Here is a 22,598-nt window from a genome sequence, read left to right on the forward strand (position 1 = left end):
CGGGTATGCCCCTGTGTAGGGCAGCAGTAAACCATGTGGCTGGCAGCCTAGTAGGTGGGCTGCATTAAGTAAGCAGTTTCTGACATATGTTTATAGTGTTCTGATGGGGACTTGGCAAAAAGTGACAAGGCCGATGCTCTGTCTGCTGTTCCACCTTGGCAAGGGCTTTGACACCCTTCTTCCATCAGAAACTTCAAAGAAGGTGCCTCCATGATCCAATCTTTCTTTGGCCCAGCATCTGAAGCTCTGTGTGGTACTAGCCTTCTGAGTTACTCCTAAGCCAAAGTGCAAAGGAGGCAGGATTCCTCTTCCATATCATATCTAGAACTCCCAGATTCCCTATTTAGAGCCCAGGCTCTGAGCAGTACTCATGCTGCCCCACTGGTATCTGCTGGCAGGAACGACTGCACTCTTGTTTTTTTTTTTTTTTGTACCAGGAATTGAACCCAGGGGCACTTAACCACTGAGCCACATTCCGGCCCTTTTCATTTTTTATTTTGAGACAAAGTCTCGCTAAGTTGCTTACGGTCTCGTTAAGTTGCTGAGGCTGGCTTTGGGCTCCTGCCAGTAAGAGAGCCAGGTGTGCAACCTCACCGAGCACTGCCCTTGCCTCCCTTACCTGCCATCTTCCATGTGGTTCCCATTTGGGTCCATAGCTGGCTGGGGCTAACCTAGTCTGGATGGATTGGGACAATTTACCATTAGCAAGGTGTGGTCACCCCCCCCTTTGTCAATCATAGAGTCTCAACTGTCATCTTTCCAATTATCCCAGCAGTGACCTTGATACCAAGATATCCCAGAGCTCAACTTGGACCTGAGGTGGTTGACTTTTATGGACTTGGGAATAAGGCCAAACTTGGATTTGAATCCTAGTTCTGCTATCTACCTCTCTGTGACTTTGGACAGGTCACTTAACCTCTATGCTTCAATTTGTCACTGGTAAAATAGTCATAATAATACCCCTTAGGGGGTTATTGTCAGTATGAATTGTCTTAATCCATGTAAACACTTAGTTCAGTCTCCAGCACATAGTAAATACTCATTATTGTTTAATATGTTGTTTTTTAAAAAAATATATATTTAGTTGTCAATGGACCTTTATTTTATTTATTTATTTTTATGTGGTGCTGAGGTTGAACTCAGTGCCCCACACATGCTAGGCAAGCACTCTACCATTGAGCCCCAGCCCAGCCCAGTATATTGTTGTATGGCTACAGCAGTGACTTGTCCTGGACCAATGGGTGATCTGCTCTCTCTGGCAGCTGGTAGAAGGTCATGTGGCTATCAGTTGGCAATTACCAACAACGATTCCACTTTGTTTCTTCTTTCCCTAGGTGAACATCATCCCCATCATTGCCAAATCAGATGCCATTTCTAAGAGCGAGCTAACAAAGTTCAAAATCAAAATCACCAGTGAACTTGTCAGCAACGGGGTCCAGATCTATCAATTCCCCACAGATGATGAATCGGTGGCGGAGATCAACGGAACCATGAATGTGAGTTGGATCTCAAGGGTTTAACTTTCTTTTGTGCTCTATTATTATTACTTTACAAAATAACACAAAAAATAACAGTGAAGTACCCTCACTAGCCATCTTAGTATAGTTAACCCTTGATGACCTGAGTCTCAGATATTTATGAGAAAATCCAGAAACGAGTCAGCTTTTTTCTCCTAGTGGTGGCTGCTGCAAAACCTCAGAGATTCAGTGATTAACAGCCAGTCTGAGAGAAAGGAAAAGGCTGACTCCAGGTGGAGCATGGAGCGTGGAGCAGGGAATTCAGACCTCTTAGCTCATCTTCACGATGCGACAGGCAGCCCCTGTGAGACTGCAGGAAATGCAGTCTTTGCAGTCTTTGTCTCTGACCAAGACAATGCATGCAGGAAAAAAAAAAAAAAAGCTGAAAAAGTTAGCTAGCTTCAGAGACTCAGGGATAATCTGTACTCAGATAATCAAGCTTTCTGTCCTGGGAAGAAGAATGATATATAGCCTCCAATTTTGCTGGTGACTAGGAAGATGTTATTTTTAAGTATCGGGGTTATGCTTTGCTTTATTAAGTGTGAATGAATAATAAAGAAAAGATTTGTCCTCTTTTCTCTCCTCCCCCACTTCCCCCTACGAGAGGAATGAGTAATAAAGGCAGAGAGTCAAACAGCTCCTCATGCTTCTTTACAATGTGTTGATGCTGTTGCTGTGAAAGCTTCAATGTTGTGATTTTAAGAAGACAGCTAATAGCTTTCCAAAAGCCTCTGCTTTGGGAACAGATTTCTTTTTCTCTATTGAGAGGCATCAGTTTTTCCTAATGACATAATGCCTGGGGATAGCCAAATTCAGGAAAACCTTGTAATAAAAACCATTTTTAGAAAACTTTCCTGCTGCCACTGCCCTCTAAGTTATCATTACAGCATCAGCTGCACCTCCTATGAATTGGCCAACAAATTAGCATAGCAGGGCTGCGAGTCATTGTCTCGCCTGACTTCCTGTCCATCAGTGTACCCGAGATAGGTTTGTTATTAGAAGTCCCTCATCATCTTTGACAAATGTGGCTCAAGGATAAGGCTATGTGGATTGCGGTAGGTGGAGCTATGTCCTCTGTGACCTGATGTGGGCATGGAAAAAATTGAAAAGATTAGTGCTTGTCCTTGCAAGTAGTCAGGGCGTTTTGATGGAAAGTAGGTTCTGTTACGATGAGAAAACCTGAACGGGTGGCTAGCCTGCAGAAAAATAGGAGCCTGGAGAGAAGTATTGTCTGGGTGTCATTGGAGCTGGTATCTGGAAGCATGTAGTCACCTCAGGACAACGGCTCCCATGGGTGTCTTCCAAATTCTGATTGATTCCCTAAGTCACCAAGGAGCCTTCAGTCTTATGGTTTGCTTTGCTGAGAACAAATAGGGCCTATAATTTCTCACCAATCTCAAGGTATCACACAAAACCATATCTAACTACATTATAGGTTAGTGGATTAGGAATGACAATCCTCCTGGGACCTAAAGCTCAGCTCTGACCCTCTGCTTGAGCCTAGGGCAGGTTCAACCTCAAGGTTGGAAAATTCCTATGCTATGAAGCAGCAGTTCTAAATCAGGCTTTTTTTTTTTTTTTTTTTTTGGTGATGCTGCGGATGGAACCAGGGCCTTGTGCACACTAGGCAAGCACTCTACCACTGAGCTACTCCCTCACCCCTCAACCAAGCTTTTATGGCTGTGAATAGGTTATGGGTCCCCTGGTATTCATAACAGCCTAGTGTTAGCCAGTGTTTCACTCTGAAAAACGAATTTGAGTAGATTCAGGGTTGTTCCTATAACAACTGCTCATCATTCACCCTCTGGCATTCCACCATGCTTTTTGAGTGGGAAAGAGAAGGGTTGCTTCTTGCTAGTATGCCTGGAATGGGCATGCCCCTGGGAGGGGTCTACAATGGGACTCCCTATGCTGGGGTAGGGGAGAAACAGGAAGGAATCACCACTGCAAAATACATACACTGGATTGCTTAGCCTGCCTGCCCCTGGAGCAACCATGTCAAAAGTCCCCAGAGTCTTTGGACAAGCCATTTGTGTTTGAAGCTACATCATCGCAGTCCTGGGCTTGGCATTTGAATTCTGGGTTTCACTCCAGCCCCACAGTCTCAGCCACCACAGCCAATTCTCCTGGGGAGTGAGTGGATTGGAAGAAATGGAGGAAACCTCTTCTTTAAGTGGAGAATATCTTACAGCTGTTCTGTTGCTTACCACTGGGGATTTTATTGGCTCCCCCTTGCCTTTTTGGTGGCCCTAGAAAGCCTTATTTCAGATTGAGAGGGCAAAAAAAGGGAGAGAGAGATCTCATTGCATGCTACTTTCAACCTGTGCTCTGATCTCCCTCAAGGTTTGATACTTTCATATTAAAAATTGCTGTAGGGCTGAGGGTATAGCTCAGTTGGTAGAGTGCTTGCCTTGCATGTATAAGGCTCTGAGTTCAATCCCCAGCACTGCCAAAAAATTGCTGTAATGTTTAAACTTAATGTTCTTTTTTTTTAAGAGAGAAAGGGGGGGGGAGTTTTTTGATTATTTTTTTTTTTTTTTTAGTTTTTGGTGGATACAACATCTTTATTTTATTTTATTTTTTATGTGGTGCTGAGGTTCAACCCAGCGCCCCTCGCATGTCTTGCGAGCACGCTACCACTTGAGCCACATCCCCAGCCCCAAATGTAATGTTCTTTGTGTTTAAAAAATATTTTTAATTGTAGATGAACACAATACCTTTATTTTATCTATCTATCTATCTATCTATCTATCTATCTATCTATCTATCTATCCATCTTGCTGAGGATCAAACCCAATGCATCACAGGTGCTAGGCAAGTGCTCTGCCGCTGAGCCCCAGCCCACTTAATGTCCTTTGAATGGCTCAAACCATGGCCAGGTACCAAGCAATGGGCCTAGTTTTGGAGCTAAATTCAGTTAATTGACCATTTGTGAGGTCTTAGGTTTGGTTTCCACAAAGGCATTTGACATTTAGCCCCAGCAAGAGCACATGACTGACCAATGGGGTCACAGGGAGATTTACAGGCACAAGCCCATCCCTTTTGAGACAGCGGTGGTATTTCCATTGTTTGCATGCACTTTTTCAGGAGTCATCAAGAGTTGACTTGAGAACAAATTAAGCAATGTTCTAGTTTAGCTGCCAGCCTGCAATGGGGGCAAGCATAACCAGCTACACATCAAGGAAACACTGTCCACTCAGGGAGGAAGCCAGTTGAGATTATACAAAAGCCTGATGCTATTTCATGGGGCTAAAGAGCATTCATCTATTCTTTCAAACGTAATGAATGTGGTGGAATTAGAATAAAATAAGTCATGCCAGGTGGATCATTAAACACTTTAAAATATACCAAAGGTAGCCATGTGACTATAGGGGCAGCACTGTGGTTTGATGGTGTCCCCTGAAAAACTTGTGTTGCCCATGTGATAGTTTTAAGAGATGGGTGACTCAGGAAATTGAAGTGGAAGGATTGCAAAGTTCAAGGCCTGCCTCAGCAATTTAGCAAGATCCAATCTCAATTTTTTTTTTAAAAAGGGAGTGGGGGCGTGGCTCAGTGGTAAAGTGTTTGCCTAGCATGCAAGAGGCCCTGGTTCAGTCCTTGGCACCAAAAAAAAATTTCTTTTTAAAAGACTGTGTTAAAAGCTCAGTATTAAAGCACCCCTAGGTTCAATCCTCAATACTGCATACTGCAGAAAAGAAGAAGGGGGAGATGTGGCCTTTAAGAAGTGATTAGCCTAGAGGGGCTGTTCCCTCATTAGTGTTCGATGTGGCATTCAGCTAGTGTATCCTTCGACTTTCTGCCATGTGAGGATACAACAATAAGGCCTTCATCAGACAACTAAACCAGCCAGTGCAAGTTTCTGCTCTTTATAAATTACCCAGTCTCGGGTATTTTGTTGTAGCAGCACAAAACAGACTAAGACAATGAATCTGGGAGTAGTCTCCAAAGGGGAGGCTTTAGGCTATCTCTTGGAGCTCTGTGTTTGGGAGACCTGACATCTGGGGGCACCTCATCAGAGGTCTGGTGACAGAGTTACACAGGCTCCTGAGCCTGTCTGTGAGTCAGCAGCAGCATTGCCTTGCTGCTATTGGAGTCTCTTCCTGGGTCCACACAGAAAAACTGTTACCTGTCAGTCACCTACAAAAACCTGAAAAAAAAAAAGGAGGAAGAGGGCTGGGGCTGTGGCTCAGTGGTAGAACGCCTGCTTCACGTGTGTGAGGCACTGGGTTCGATCCTCAGCACCACATAAAAATAAAGATGTTGTGTCCATCTACAACTAAAAAATATTTTTAAAAAGGAGGATGAGAAAGTTCAGCTACAGATTTGGGTCCCGTTGGTAGGATCTGGAGTTTGATTGGGGGATTTATCTTCTCCCCACCGTGCTTGACTCCGTTCTGGTTATCATAGCCATCTGTCTCTCAAGAGCAGCAGGGCAGAAAGTCACAGTCTGGTTCCCCATGATTTCCTGCCTGTCATGGTTAGCTGATTTCCAGCAGATGCTATGTAGCCAGGAGGCAGAGCACAGGCCACCCTGGGTGTCTGGGGGAGGCTGACAGCCAAAGTGTGGTGGCCTCACTGATTCCTGGGAAGACCTGGGCATGGGGGTTTGGGGCCTGGGTGGCTTGTTTAACCTCTCTGTATCCCAGTTCCCACTGATCAAAAATTAAGTTTATAATTGTGACCCAGCATTCAGAAATTATCTCACATATACTTAATCAAAACAGTGTTTAAAAAAAATACTTGGTTTTAGTTGTAGGGGTACACAGTATCTTTATTTTATTTACTTATTTATTTTTATGTAGTGCTGAGGATCGAACCAGTGCCTCACATGTGTGAGGCAAGCACTCTACCGCTGAGCCACAACCTCAGTCCCTCAAAAGAGTCTTTGATGCCAGTTGTAAAGGAGTAGGGGTGGTTGGGAGGCCTTGGAATTCAGTTTGGTGGAGGCTGTGTGTTTTCGAGCAGGCAGGGAGTTACAGGAATCAAACGACGGCAGTTTGAGGAAGAGGGGAAATAATTGACCCTGTCATTCTGACTGACAATGTCTCTTGATTAAAAATAACAGGCTCAAGGGAAGGATGACATTTTCTATGCCTGTATTTTCTTCTTGGGTTTTTTCCTCCTTCCTTCTTGAGCCCAGAGAAATGCCTCTCCTTTCACACACCTTCCTCCTCAATCACTTAGAGCTGAGAGCCCAGGATGAGGGACACAATGTGATTTCTCTTTCTCACCTCCTCCCTTGGTCTAGCCCTCTGCAATCACTGCCCCTTGGCAACTTTGTCATGTTGTTGAAGCTCCTAACATTTCTGGATCCCTGAATAGGGTTGAACTGTGTCCAGCTGGTCCCCCTCCCCCATAAAGCCAGCTGGTACAGGTTGGAGATGCTCAGACTATTGGATAGCATTTTCAGGAATTCAGTGCTCCCCAGATGCCCCAGGTGTCTCATGCCCAATTACTCTGTTGCTACACTGTTTTCCTAATTAGTTTTTTTCCCCCAATACTGGGGATTGAACCCGAGGGCACTTAACCACTGAACCACATCCTCAGCCCTTTTTTATATTTTATTTAGAGACAGGGTCTCGCTGAGTTTCTTAGGGCCTCACTAAGTTTCTAAGGCTGGGTTTGAACTTGGCGATCATCCTGCCTCAGCCTCCAGAGCCACTGGGATTATAGGCGTGCACCACTGCACCCGTCCTCCTAAATGGTGTTCCCAGTAAAATTTTTTTTTTTTTTTAGAAAGAGAGAGAGAGAGAGAGAGAGAGAGAGAGAGAGAGAGAATGAATTTTAATATATATATATATTTTTTAGTTTTCAGCAGACACAACATCTTTGTTGGTATGTGGTGCTGAGGATCGAACCCGGGCCGCACGCATGCCAGGCGAGCTCGCTACCGCTTGAGCCACATCCCCAGCCCCTCCAGTAAAATTTTATGCACATCTTTTTTCTTTTTCTTTCTTTTTCTTGGCAGCATTGGGGATCAAACCCAGGGTCTTGTGTAACACCACTAGTCCATTCTTGCCTATCTTTTGTTATATTTTTTCCTTGATATCTTACATTATTGTTGCTGAAATATTTTCCACCAGCAGCCCACATCCACCTTCCATATCCATGACTTCCTCTTTCCCTCTTTCCTGTGTCCCTATTTCAGGAACAGTCAGTGGACTGGGAAGGGGCTGGGGAGTAGCTGAGATAGGCAGCTGAGAGAGGGACAGGGTGAGGGAAGAGCAGCTTCAACAGCTGGCTGAGCACCTTGGGGAATGTGTGGTTGTTGTGGAGCTGAGCTCTTAATGAGATCCCGTGTTTTCCTGCTTTGAAGAACATCCTCAGGGTCAAGAGCTAGAAAAGAGTGGAAATGAAGGATTGGCTATAAGATCAGCATGCAGATTAAACAATTGAGCAATAGATTGGCTGTGGGTTTCCCAGAATTGAACTGGCTCTTATAATCTGCCCTAGCACAACTAGTTTACTCCAGGTTTAGAGCTCTTACCTCGTAAGTGGGAGCAAGCAGCAAGTAAACAAGGGGTAGGCTTTGAAGCTAGAGAGACCTCATGTTTCAGTTAGGTTTTGCATCACTGTGTCCAAAAGTCCTGGCAAGAACAATGTAGAGGAAAAGTTTAGTTTGGCTGGCTCATGGTTTTAGAGGTTCAGTTTATGGTGGGCCAACTCCTTGGCTCTGGGCCTGAGGTGAGGCAGAACACCATGGAGGAAGGGTGTGGCAGGGGAAAGTAGCTCAGGATATGGCAACCAGGAAGCAAAAAGACAGAATGTATACTCCAAAGGTACATCCCCAGTGCCCTACTTCCTCCAGCCACACCCTACCTGCCTATAGTAACCGTCCAGTTAGTCCACGGATCAGGCTACATCTCATAATCTAATCATTTCATCTGTGAACAAAAGCACTGTCTTACACATGAGATTTTGGGGACATTGCATATCTAAACCATAACATTTGGGCTCCACCTTTAGCTGTTCCCTTAATATTGTGTGCCTGCCAGCAAGTCAGTCCTCTGGGCCTCAGGTTTCTCATCCATAAGATGGGAGCAATGAGACTACCTACCTTGTACTGTGAAATGCCAAGCACCTGATACATAATGCATAGAGTTTAATATATTGCTCTGGCTAATACTAGTTTTATAGCAGGTAACACTGTTAGAATAATTGCTACTACTACCTATGCTGCCTTTTTTTTTTTAAGTACTGGGATTGAACCCAGGGGTGCTTTACTACTGAGTTACATCCCCAGTTCTTTATTTATACTTATATTTGGAGGCAGGATCTCAGTAAGTTGCTGAAGCTGGCCTCAAACTTGTGATCCTCCTGCCTCAGCTTCCCAAGTTGCTGGGATTATAGGCATGTGCCACCACGGCCGGCTCAACATTTTGTTGTCTGTAAGGCCCAGCACATAGTAGCAGCACAGTAAACATTTGTAGAACAAACAGGTAAAAATATCTGAGACCACAGCCTGTTTTTGACAGGAGCCTAAGAAAGCTTGCTCCAGTGGGCCCTTTACCTTTTGGTGTAAAGCCCTTTTGGGTACAGCCATGCCTGGTCTCACCTAGTTTGTAAACAACAGCTATTCAGATGTTCCATCTGGCTAAGGATGACTCCTACAAGCTGGTCAGCTACCTTGGAATGGGGCATCCTGAGTGTTTCCCAGGCCCTATGCTGGGACAGCTCCCTCTTCTCTGACCACAAAGACTCCTTGCTAGCCAGCCCTGATCCTCATCTCCCCTGCATACTCTGAGCTCATATCCCTGACCCTACTTTGCCTTCTTTCCTTTCTCCTATTCCTGCAACCTGACCATCACCACTCAAGAAACACTAAATCACCTACTATTTGCAGGGGCCCAGATCATACATTTGAGCTCTTGGTCATATATTACCTTTGCTCATCCCTGGGGCTGAACAGATCCCAGTGTCCTGTTTTCCAATCTTGAAGAAAGAACTTGGTGGACTCAACAGAGAGGATTCGGACATTTTATTACATGTTCCTTGGCAATGGCAGGCCGGGGTACAATGGAGAAACTGCCCTGTGCCTATAAGCAGAGGGAATTTGTAGGATAGGCTGCATGCCTACTAGGCAGTGGACTTCTTCAGATGTTTTATGAGTGTATTCTTTTACTTTACAACCAAGGTCACTCTGCTTTGATCCTCATCTAAAGACTGGAGCCAAGGGGAAGTGGCCAGTTTCCTCTCTCTATTTCCTTCATTATCATATTCTTTAGAGTCCTTCTTATCTCACATCTCACTGTGTGGAATTACAAGCTTTCCTAGGCACTGATTAGTGTTTACCTCAGCAGTCTTCTGTGATTTTAGGTATGTCATTTGGCCTTCTCCCACAAGATTTTAAGCTTCCAGTGGTTGAGGGAGTGTGTTGTCCCCTTTTTCTTCTTTTTAATATTTTTTTTAGCTGTTGATAGACCTTTATTGATTTATATGCAGTGCTGAGAATCGAACCCAGTGCCTCACACATGCCAGGCAAGTGCGTTACCACTGAGCCCCAGCCTCAGCCCATCTACTTCTTTGCTTACCTTGTAACACTTAAAAGAGAAGCCAGCAGTTGTGAGCATGTGGGTGAATACTTGGTGACTTGCCTTCTAGGCTCAAGGGATCAGTGTGAGCTCTTGGTCCAGGGAAGGATGAGAGGAAGGACAGTATACCTCTGTCAGCCTTGTGGTTTCAGGGTGTAATCTCTTCTGGGGGCTCTCACTCTGTGGGAGTGGGGACGACCAGTGAAACCAGCCCCCGTAGTTCTCCCTTATCTTCTCTATCCACACCCAGCCTCCTCTTCCTGCTCACCCACCTTCCAAAGTCTCTTTTTCCTATAGCAACTGAAAGTGAAGAGCTTATTGTTATGGTTTGGATATGAGATGGCCCCAAAGGTTCCTGTGTTAATGCATGAATGTTCAGGGGTAAAATGATTGGGTTGTGAGAGCTATAACCGCATCAGTCCATTCTAGTTTGAATAGACTGGGTGGTAACTATAGATAAGTGGGGCATGGCTGGAGGAAGTGGGTCACTGGGGGTATGCCCTGGAAGGCCACAATTTCCCTGTGCTACCCCCACTTCCTGGCTGCCATGAAGGGAGTGGCTTCCCTCCGCCATGCCCTTTCACCATAATGTGCTACCTCATTTAGGGTGCAGAACAATGAACTTGGCTATCTATGGCCCTCTGAAACCCCAGTTCCCTCCTCTAAGTTGTTCTTGTCCAGGACTTTGGTCACAGCTCTTCAAAGCTGATGAATATACTTGCTAATCCATGTATCTGCTTATTAGTCTGCTTATTTTCTCTTTTTCTTCCCTATGACATTTGGCATGCCATTGTTATCTTGTATTGTGAATTTGGGACCAGCAAAGGCTAGGACTAGGCCTCTTATTCCCACACAGTTCAGTGGGTTAATCAATGCCTTTTGATAATGACAGCTGTGAGGGCCATTGCAGAATGAGGTCCCAGAGATGAGCAGCAGTTGTATTGTGGGATGCTCTATGACTTTCCTCTGGAGTTCTGAGTGGTTTTTGCCTTCTATTTCAGGCCCACCTTCCCTTTGCCGTCATTGGCAGCACAGAAGAACTGAAGATAGGGAACAAGATGATGAAGGCACGGCAGTATCCTTGGGGCACAGTACAGGGTGAGTCTCTAGCAGACAGGCTGCACTCAGGGAACCCCTTCTGTCTGTTCCTTTGCTTGTCCCCAGTCTCTGAATAACAAGACCTTAACTTGTCCCCAGCCTGTCCGCATTCAACTTGAGTCTCAAATCATAGGGGTCACTAGCAGGCAAACTCTGGCTCCATATCTGGATTTTCTGATGTGAACAGTCTCCCTTTGTTTCTCATGGAGAAAGCACCCCTAAAAGAAAAACAAATAGACATGGATCAAGGAAGGGGGGAAGTGTACAAGAAAGGACATGTTCTTGCCCAGAGGTACCAGGAGATGTGTAAGAATGTTCACAGAGTTGTTATGCCCAATGACAAGTAATTAGGAACAGCCTGATATTCATTAAAAATAGACTGGATGAGGGCTGGGATTGTGGCTTACTGGTAGAGCACTTGCCTAGCACCTGTGAGGCACTGGGTTCGATTCTCAACACTACATATAAATGAATAAATAAAATAACGGTCCATCAACAACTAAAAACATTTTTTAAAAATAGACTAGATGAGTGTGATGGTGCACACCTGTAATTCTAGCCACTTAGGAGGCTAAGGCAGGACGATGGCAAGTTCAAGGTCAGCCTCAGCAACTTAACAAGGCCCTAAGTAACTTAGCGAGACCCTGTCTCAAAATAAAAAATAAAAAGGGCTGGGGTTGTGGCTTAGTGGTAAAGAGCCCCTGGGTTCAATCCCTGGTACCAAAAACAAACAAAAGTAGACTGGATAGCCTGCACCATGCCTGCCTAGAATCCCACCAGGCCAGCCTGGCAACTTAATGAGACCCTGTCTCAAAACAAAAGGGCTGGGATGTAGCTCAGAGGCAAAGCACTCTTAGGGTCAACCCATAGCACCACAAAAACAGTAGACTGGATAAATTGTGACTTATTCATATAATGGGATATCATATAGCAGGGAAAACAAATGAACTACACAGTTACATTTTGATGAATGAATTTCAGAAACATAATGTTGAGCTAAATAAATCACAGAAGAATACATACTGTAGAATTCTGTTTTGTTTGAATTCCAAAGTAAGAAAATTAAACATGTTATATATATATAAAAAATATATATATATATATATAAAACATTTATATTTTAGAAGTTGTTGGACACAATACCTTTATTTTCTTTATTTTTTGTGGTGCTGAGGATCGAACCCAGGGCCTCACACATGCTAGACCAGCGCTCTACCACTGAGCCACAATCCCAGCCCCAAACATGATACATCAGATATAAGAATTTGTACATAAGTGGTAAAACTATAAAAGAAAACAAGATAAACCCTAAAGTCAGGATAGTGGTTAAGACTCATTGCCAGGGAAAGCTGGGGAATTAGGAGTGGGGCATGAGATCAGAAAGGGGAATGCAGGTATGCTTCTAAAGTATGGATACTCTTTAAACTGGGTTATAGAGACATCAGTGCACATTTCATGTCCTCTTTGATATGCATGTATAATGCATGATTATTTCACAATTTAAAAGCAGTCAGACGTATTATATATGCTCAGGAAAGTTCTTTTTGTGGTCTTCCTGACAAATGTTAAGTTACCCTCAGGGCCAGTTGGTTCAGTAAATAAGACAAGGTCTTAGGGCACTGCCATGGACTGAAGAGGTGTCTCTGGTCCTCAGAGTTGACAGCTATAAATTGGGCCACAGATTGCAGGGGCACTGTATGAGAGGGTGGCAGATTATCCGTAAACTCATCCCTACTGCTTGGCAAATAAATAGATAAATAAATAATTTTTTTTTAAAAAAGGAGTAGGTGGTGAGTTGACCACATAGAATACAAAGGCTGGCATGTTTTAGAGCATGCAGAGACCCGCTAGTGATAGTTGGGGACTAAACCCAGGGCTTTGTGCATGCTAGGCAAATGCTCTATCACTGAGCTACTCCCCCAGTCTGGATTTTTTAATAGGTAGGACAGGACTGGTTATCAGAACTGTGCTATGTTTTGCTCTTCCCTGCCAGTTGGGGCTGGGAATGTTCTACTAGGAGCATTAATAAATGGTTTCTGGACTACCAGTCTTACCCTGGGAATGGGTATGTGGCCTGTGATATAGGAACCTGAGGTGAGAGAAGAGAAGCCAGCAGACGTGGTTCTGATAATTTCCTTCTACTTGGACAACTCCACACATAACCAAAACTGGGTTCTTGAATGTTTTTCTTGTCAGTCCGAGACTGTTCAGTTTTCATTTTTTTTTTTTTTAGGTGCTGGGGATGGGGCCCAGGGCCTTGAGCATGCCAGGCAAGTGCTCTGCCACTGAGTTATACCCCCAACCCTGACTATTAGTTTGAATGAGGATGATGTTGCATATTGCTTTAGCAACTTACAGGGGCCTTCTGACTGACTATCAGGAATCCTTGTCCAGATTTGGAGAAGCAGGTGGCATTTAGCATGGTCCCAAGAAGTTGCCTTACTGATTCAATTTTTTTTTTTTTTGGTACTGGGGATTAAACTCAAGAACACTTGACCACTGAGTTGCATCCCCAGTCCTATTTTGTATTTTATTTAGAGACAGGGTCTCACTGAGTTGCTTAGCACCTCGCTGTTGCTGAGGCTGGCTTTGAACTGGTGATACTCCTGCCTCAGCCTCCAGAGTTGCTGGGATTACAGGCATGAACCACCATGCCTAGCTGATGCAATTTTTAATATCAGCTTATGTTCTGTGACAGCAGAATAGGGGGTACTCCAAAAGCAACAGACCTTAAGCAGGGGGATTATGTGGATCTATCTGGGCTTTGGAAAGATTTCTCTGATGACTACAAGGAAGTCTGCTGAAAGTATTCATCCTATCACTCCCCAACCCCTTTCTGTTCCCACTGCCCTTTCCCAGACCTACAAAACAGAATCTGAGATGACTGATCCTGTTCATCATTTCAGACACCACCCCCCTCCCATGTTTAGGCCAAACACCACCATCCAACACAGCAGAGCCATGTCTGGAGACATCTTGACAAAGCGCTGCTCATGACCTTCGGTTCCAGCCAGAAATCCACTTTGCTGTGATTTGGTCCACATCTCTGTCATTCTTGGCCACTATCCAAAATGCAGACCTTTGCCACACTCTCTCAAGAAGGGGCCTTTTTCACTGAGGCCAGAAAGTGGGGTTCACTTTCTTCTAGTCATCATTGCTGCTCATCAGGCCATTAATTCAAACACTCCTTCAAAGCTTCTGCCATCCAAATGGGCCACCCCTGAGGTCCACCCCTGGTTGTCACCATCATCTACTGATACCCTGGCTCTTTCCCCTTATTCTTTGGAGACTTGGCCATCTGGTCATAGCCTTTGCCTCCCCCCTACATTGCCTGGGTTTGTATCCTAACTCTGTAACACACTACTTATATAACCTTGTGAAGCCACACGGAGACCTTGCAAGGACAGTGTTCCTCATCTGCCTGATAAACTCTTATTCTTCTTTCCAGAGTCATCTTAGGAGCTGTCTCTTTGGTGAAGCTTACGCTCTCCAAGGAGTTTGTAGGACCCCTCCCCCACCACCTTCTGGGCTTCCATTTTACTCAGCTCTACCTCCATTTTTATAATTTTTGCATTGTTTAGTATTTGCCTATTTACATCTATTCTTCCACTAAACTTAAGCTCCTGAGAACAGGATTCCATTACTTTGTTTCTGAATTCCCAGGGCCCCATACCGTACTAAGAACAGAGATTCCACAAATGTTTATTGAATGGGTGTACATATGCTGTTGTCCACAAAGTGGCACAGGGTAGACAATCCTGTGATAGTCTGATTGGTGAATTTGGGTTGAGATGCTACTGAACATCCTTAGATATTTTTATGGCATTCCAGTTTTCCATGACTGCCATTTTTGTGACTTTCCATTTGCATTTTCAGTTCAAAAGCAAATTAGGAGGTAAATTCACAGGTTCTATCTACACAGATTGCAAGGCAATGTCACTGTTGGGCATGTTGCCTTTCATTTCGTCCATTTCTGCTTCTGCTGGCCTTCCTTTCAATATCCTTTCAATACCCCAATCCCTGCTATGCAGTTGAAAACGAGGCTCACTGCGACTTTGTGAAGCTGCGGGAGATGCTGATTCGGGTCAACATGGAGGATCTGCGGGAGCAGACCCACACCCGGCACTATGAACTGTACCGACGCTGTAAGCTGGAGGAGATGGGCTTCAAGGACACCGACCCTGACAGCAAACCCTTCAGGTACCACCCCCAACAAGCCAGGCCAGGCCAGCCCAGCTCAGCCCACCCAAGTGATATGGAAACCTTGCCCTGGAGAATTGACATGGGAAGCCAGACATGGGTTCCTCCTCGCAGGAGGAACAGAGGTCACTCACTCACCAGTTCTGTTTGTTCCTTCCTTCTCAGCGTCTGTGCACCAGCCAAGACAGCTGCAGTGGGACAGGCTTGGGAAACACTGTGACCTATTGATAGGTGTGAGGGAAGGGAGGGGACCCAGAGGGACAGCCTGGCTGATCTCTCACAGCCCCCTACCCCCACATCCAGTCAACTGTGGGGGAAGGGATCCCTGAACTGGGGCCCCTCCCTATTCCACAGGGTGGCAGTTAGTAACTGTCTTCTGCCCTACTTTCTTCATCAGGCTTCTGTTGCTTGGGCAGGCCTCCAGTCTGTTCTTTACCCTCCTTGCCATTCTCAAAACCAGATAGGAGGGCTAGGAATATTGCTCAGTAATTGAATGCTTGCCTAGTGTGTGGGAGGCCCTGGGTTCCAGCCCCAGCCCTGAAAACACACACACACACACACACACACACACACACACACACACACACACCAGATAGGATTAAGTAGCAGTCACTTTACCCATATTGATGAATGCAGATTCTTTATTTACTGTCCTTCATGTTTGCATTCAAGTGCAAGTTTTGTTTTGGCCACAGGATATGAATAATCACTGGCATATTTCTTAAATCAGAATCTCAGATGCTTTCAGAGAAGGAGAATGTTTCTAAAAGCAGTGTTTTATGCAGATGGGAGAGATAGACCAAGTAGAAGCACATCTGATCTATATGCAAAAGCCCTGTGTGTTAAATTACCATGTGGTGCCCTTTATGTGGCTCAGTCTCCTTTTAGGAAATGTCAGGCATCAATAAGCAAATGTAGGGGATATTTGTGAGAGAAGGCAGCTTTCCAAGGGCCTCTAAGTTCCTATAGTACCTGTTTGCAGCAGAAAAGTGGCCTGGGGCAAAGCCCAGAAGCCTTAGTTCCTAACAGGGACAGACTAGGAAAGGTCACTGGAGTCCCTGGGGTGGAGGAAGGAGAGCTTATTAGCTTTCTGTTCTGATGAGAGCTACCTCAACTGCTTCTTTCCTTTGCCTCCCACAGTTTACTTCTGCATCTGTGGAGTAGGAAGTGTGCCTCCACCTGGCAGCTCATTCCTGGAAGGACCTTTGCTCCATCCTTTCTTTCTTTTTTGCTTTTCTTTCTTTTTCTTTTTGGTACCAGGGATTGAACCCAATGGTGCTTAACTACTAAGCCACTTCCTCACCCCTTTTTATTTAGAAACAGGGTCTTGCTAAGTTGCTCAGGGGCTCAGTAAGTTCCTGAGGCTGGCCTTGAACTTGTGGTCCTCCTGCCTCAGCCTCCCAAACTGCTGGGATTACAGGCATGCACTACCATGCCCGCCTCATTGTGAGTAGTTCTGTTTCCGTGTCTTCATCCTCTTCACTCCTCTTCCACTGACCCCTTTCCACATTGCCTGTAAATATTCCCACTCTAAAGAAGTTCTCTCTTAGCCCTGCTCTTCTTCCTAGGTAGCTCCTGCTCTCTCAAGAAAGTTGGCTCTGGGGCTGGGGTTGTACCTCAGTGGTGAATCACTTACCTAGCATGTGTGGGGCCTTGGGTTTGATCCTCAGTACCACATAAGATAAATAAAATAAAGGTATCATGTTCATGCACAACTAAGAAAATATATTTTTTTAAAAAAAGGTGGCTCTTACAGGAAGGAGAGTCATTCTGTATTTATGGCTCCTCTTCCTCTTCTCTCATTTACTTCCTCAACTCAATGCAGTCAAAGAGGTTCCCAACACCCCACGGAAGTGCTTCTCTCCAAGGCCAGCAATCACTCACTGGTAGCCAATTTCATTGTGGCCTTAGAGTCTCATCTTCTTTGATCTCAGTGCTTAACATTTGATGCTATTCCCCACTTTCTCCTTCTTGAAATATTGGCTCTTCCAGTAATGACCTGGCTGGTTTTATTCCACTTTCTCTTACTACTCCCTTGTCAGTTACATTTGCAGGCTCATGTTCTTCAGCCTATTCCTTTAAATGTTGGTATTCCCCCGGGATTCCTTCTGCTTCTTTCACTCCATTCTCTTTGTGGCTGGTTCCTTCTACTTTCATATTCCTAATTACCACCTCAAAGTGGATGACTCAAAAACTAAAATCTTACTTTTGAGTTCTAAACCCTTTGATCCAACTGCATACTGGACATTTCCACTCAGACATTCCACAGAGGCCCTACCAAAAATGTGAGTTGTCCATAATCTAATTCATCTCCTTTCTTCTTAAACATACTCCTTCCCCAGTGTTCCCTGTTGCAGTTCATGGAATCACCTTCTACCTGGGTGCACAAACCCAAAACCACAATCATTTTGATTTTCTTACGTCCTGGGAGTTCTGCTTCCTTTACTGCTCCTCTACCTCCCTCCATTCCTTACCACCCCTTAACATGCAGATCCCACCATTTTTTACTTGGATCATTGGAAGATCTCTCCTTCACAATACAGCCAGAGTGGACTTTCTCATGGATCCAGTCAGTTCTCCTGTTTAAAACCATACAGTAGATACATGTACAGTTCTTGAATGGAGCATCCAAAGCCTGTCCTCTTCTACCAGACTCGGGAACCTCACCTCAAAATAATTTCAGTCCAGGGGCAGAGGCCTTAGCCCAGGCATCTCCCACTAGACCCCAAGTTCCTTGAGGGCAGGAATGGTGTCCAGATGCTCAGTGATTAGCATAGTGTTAATTAGTACCATGTCTAGCACATGGTGGAGTCTTAGAAAGTATTTGTGGAAGCATTGAATTAACATGGTCAGTTTTAGACCAGGACTTGGCAGCATAGTTCCATGGGTGGGCCCAAATGAATAGACAGGAGATACAGCTTCTGGTCCCACCTCTGTCTCCAACTAGCCCTGTGATCTTCAGTGAGTAACTTCACCTTTCTGGGCCTCAGTTTCCTCATGTGTGATATGAAGGCATAAAACCAGATTTTCTAAGTCTCTTCAGTTGGCCAAGGCCAACTTTTTCCCCTCAAGTAGCCCTACGATCCACCGTCATGTGCCGAGCCAGCTGCCTGCTGCTTTGTGGTTCTATTTTTGCATCTCTATTAAAATTGGGGGAGGATGAAGGAACTCAGGGAGGATGGTTGGAGACAGTTTTCATCAAAGAGCCCCTCTGAAGGCAGAGGGATTAACCTGACCATGCTCGCAGTTTACAGGAGACATATGAGGCCAAAAGAAATGAATTCCTAGGAGAGCTACAGAAAAAGGAAGAGGAGATGAGACAGATGTTCGTCCAGAGAGTCAAAGAGAAAGAAGCGGAGCTCAAAGAGGCAGAGAAAGAGGTAAATGGGAGCCTGGGTGCCAAGCAGGAAGGGAAGGGAGGTCCATCAGGGTGTGGAAGCACATGACAGGCTTCACCCTGGGTAAGAGCCTTGTGGCCTCTAGGCAGGAATGGAGCACAGCTTCTGAAACCCTACCTTGGCTGGGTAGAGCTTTTTTTTTTTTTGGTACCAGGGATTGAACTCAGGGACACTGGACCGCTGAGCCACATCCCCAGTCCTATTTTATATTTAGAGACAGGGTCTCACTGAGTTGCTTAGCTCCTGACTTTTTGCTGAGGTGGGCTTTGAACTCTATCTTCCTGCCTTATTCTCCCAAGCCACTGGGATTACAGGCATGCACCACTGAGCCCTGCTAGATCTGTGTCTTTTTTGCCTTTCACCTGAGGCTGAGAGGTTTTCTCTGTGTTACCTAATTCTCCAGAGCCTTGCATGCGATAATGGTAGCCACTAGCTACATGTGGTTACTTAAGTTTCTTGAACTTCTAAAATTTCATTTTGTGGGGGATGGTAGTGGGGATTGAACTCAGAGGCACTCAACCACTGAGCCACATCCCCAGCCCTATTTCATATTTTATTTAGAGACAGGGTCTCATTAAGTTGCCTAGTTCCTCACCATTGCTGAGGCTGGCTTTGAACTTGAGATCCTCTTGCTTCAGCCTCCCAAGCCACTGGGATTACAGGCATGTGCCACTGCATCTGGCTGAAATTTCATTTTTAATTGACAAATGATAATTGTATACATTTATGGGATACAATGTGATGCTTTAGTACATTGTGGAATGATTGGATCAACTTATTTAACAAATCTCTCATTTACTATACTTATCATTTTTTTGTGTGGTGAAAGCACTTAAAACCTAATCTTTTTTAAAAAAATTTTTTAATATTTATTTTTTAGTTTTCTGCTGACACAACATCATTGTTTGTATGTGGTGCTGAGGATCGAACCCGGGCTGCACGCATGCCAGGCGAGCGCACTACCACTTGAGCCACATCCCCAGCCCAAAAACCTAATCTTTTTAGCAATTTGAAATATACAATAACACTTAAAACTCAGTTTATTACTCTCATTAGCCATATTTCAAATGCTTGGTTCTCATGCAACTATTGGCTATTACTATTATTAAATATCTGGGATTAAGGGCTGGGGTTGTGGCTCAGTGGTAGAGCGCTCACCTAGCACATGCAAGGCCCTGGGTTCAATCCTCAGCACCACATAAAAATAAAATAAATAAAATACAGGTTTTGTGTCCAACTACAACTAAAAATATTTAAAAAAAAAATATCTGGGATTCAACCCAATGGTACTTAACCACTGAGCCACTTCCCTGGCCCTCTTAATCTATCTATCTATCTATTTATTTATTTAGAAACAGGGTCTCACTAAGTTGCTAAGGGCCTCACTAAGTTGCTGAGGGTAGCCTCAAACTTGTGACCCTCCTGCCTCAGCCTCCCAAGTCACTGGGATTATAAGCATGTGCCACCATGTCTGGCAGCTAGTGACTATTATATTGAACAACACAGATACAGAACATTTTCAGTATCACAGAAAATACTGTAGAGCAATACAGGTATAAAGTCCAGCCCTTGAGGTTAGGGCTGATTATTTTCCCTTTCCTGGGAGTTCAGAACTCTATAGGGACAACTAATGACCTGTGCCATTCTACTTTCTCTGATGGCTATGGGGAAAGGTAGTTTCAGGTGGTCCTAGATAATTTGCTAAAACCTAACACAGGGACAGATGGGGCATTTCCCTGTATACTTGGGTATTCTGTTCCATTTCATTTTATAGTTTATCTGTCCAGGCCTAGCAAGTTTTTAAACTAAGGTTTGACAATCCTTCCTAAACATGTAGTTAGTTCTCTAAGCCATGACCTGGCCTCCAAGGTCTCCCCTACCAATCCACCTCTGCCTGACAGATTAACTGACCTCAGGTACGTTTGGTCATGTCAGCTACTGCTTTGCATCTCTGGGCTTCAAAATCCTCTACCATGGGGCTGGGGTTGTAGCTCAGTGGTAGAGCGCTTGCCTCACATGCGTGAGGCACTGGGTTCGACCCCCAGCATCATGTAAAAATAAATAAATAAAATAATGATATTTAAAAAGCTTCTACCATAAAGAAGAGAAACATTTAATTACTTCCCAAGTCTCTTCCATGTCTAATCTGCTATGACTCTCAAGGGTTATCACCAAGCCCATGGAAAGGATATTGATTTTATTTCAGTTTCACTTTTAAGAAGAAAAATATCACCCAGCCCTTTTAGGAGGAGAGGCAAGGGGATCTCAATGATAAATGAATAAAAGTTGCAACAAACAAAAGCTAGGTTAAACTGATAGGCAGCCCAAGTGACCCCCTTACTCCAAGTGACTAGTAAAAACCATCTTACCACACCTTACTAAGTGACAATTCCAAATACCCACAGGACCCAGAATACTGACCTTCTTAATGTGTGGCAAGTGCTACAGAATCCTAAATTCTCCCCTGAATCCTCCAAATAAGGTGAAATTCTGCTTGATCTGCTCTTACTTTATAGAATAGTTTCCACATTCTAGTTTGTGACAGCTTATGGTTCTTTTGTTTTGTTGTGGTGCTGAGGATTGAACCCAGGGCCTTGTGCATGCAAGGCAGAGCCTATGGTTCTTGCACCTGATCTGTTTGTCACAGTGACATAGCAGAATATGCTTGTGGTTCTTTAGGTCTCTGGTTCTATTCAGGTTTAGTTGAGCCTCACCTCTGGTTAAGATTAGGGTGTCCGCACTCATTCCATTTTATAAGATCTTTTTATCTCCTTTCATAACCAAAGCCAAGTATTTCCTTAGACCATATTTATCATTGCTGCAGTTTTCTCTGTGATCCTCCCTGATTGCAAGGGATAAGAAAAGTGGGGGCTCCTTACATATGGGAAGTCCTATTACATAATCCTCTAAAATTTGGTTTGTCTGGGCAAATGCTTTCATTTCTCATACCTCCTGTTTCCTTATAAAATTGGATACAGTAGCAGAACCTACCTCATCTGATTGTTGTAATAATTAGCTGAGTGTGGTGGTGCACACCTATCCTCCCAGCGACTTCGAAGGCTGAACAGGATTTCAGTTTCAAAGCCAGTCTCTACTACTTAGCAAGGCCTTGTCTCAAAATAAAAAAATAAAAAGGGATGGGGCGCTCTACCACTGAGCCTTTTATTTTTTATTTTGATATAGAGTCTCAATAAGTTGCTTAGTGCCTCACCAAGTTGCTAAGGCTAGACTTGAACTTATGATCCTTCTGCCTCAGCCTTCTGAGTCACTGCTGTTGCAGCTGTCCACCACCATGCTTGCTATGGGGATTCTTTTTAACATAATGTTGGATGACACAGAACACACTGTTCCTTGACCATTTCAGAAGCAGAGATTTTGAGATAAAATACCAGGTGGAGAGAACTGCTTACAGCAGTGTGCCTTTTGATACCATCACGGCAATACCTGGCAGAAATGTGTCCTGTGGTCCAGGGGTCCTACAAAGTTGCAGCCTTGCCAGTCCTCACTCTGCTGGGTTGGAGGCTACCTTGAGGGACTTTTTTCTAATCTCTGTCTCCATGACAGCTGCATGAGAAATTTGACCGTCTGAAGAAACTTCACCAAGATGAGAAGAAGAAGCTGGAGGATAAGAAGAAATCCCTGGATGATGAAGTGAATGCTTTCAAACAGAGAAAGACGGCGGCTGAGTTGCTCCAGTCTCAGGGTTCCCAGGCTGGAGGCTCACAGACTCTGAAAAGAGATAAAGAGAAGAAAAAGTAAGTAGCAGGCTTATCTAGGGTGGTGGTTCCTTTTTCCTTCTGAGAGGTTGAGGGGGCTAAGGGCTGGTGACCAGGCATGAACCACATGCTTTTAGA

The 22,598-nt window shown here is 44.6% G+C and overlaps 1 protein-coding gene across 3 annotated transcripts in view; it reads left to right on the top strand.

Annotated features, from left to right (window-relative positions):
* Positions 1-22,598, top strand: part of Septin6 (septin 6) — a 72,251-nt gene that overhangs the window by 40,575 nt on the left and 9,078 nt on the right. For all 3 annotated transcript variants that reach the window (XM_026409072.2, XM_077793575.1, XM_026409071.2), the window contains exons 5-9: positions 1,335-1,496; positions 11,050-11,146; positions 15,178-15,346; positions 18,594-18,726; positions 22,309-22,499. In XM_026409072.2, coding sequence (XP_026264857.1) covers positions 1,335-1,496; positions 11,050-11,146; positions 15,178-15,346; positions 18,594-18,726; positions 22,309-22,499 — 752 coding nt within the window. The remainder of the gene's footprint in view (positions 1-1,334; positions 1,497-11,049; positions 11,147-15,177; positions 15,347-18,593; positions 18,727-22,308; positions 22,500-22,598) is intronic.

The sequence above is a fragment of the Urocitellus parryii genome, chromosome X (assembly GCF_045843805.1).
Source record: "Urocitellus parryii isolate mUroPar1 chromosome X, mUroPar1.hap1, whole genome shotgun sequence".
Classification (NCBI taxonomy): domain Eukaryota; kingdom Metazoa; phylum Chordata; class Mammalia; order Rodentia; family Sciuridae; genus Urocitellus; species Urocitellus parryii.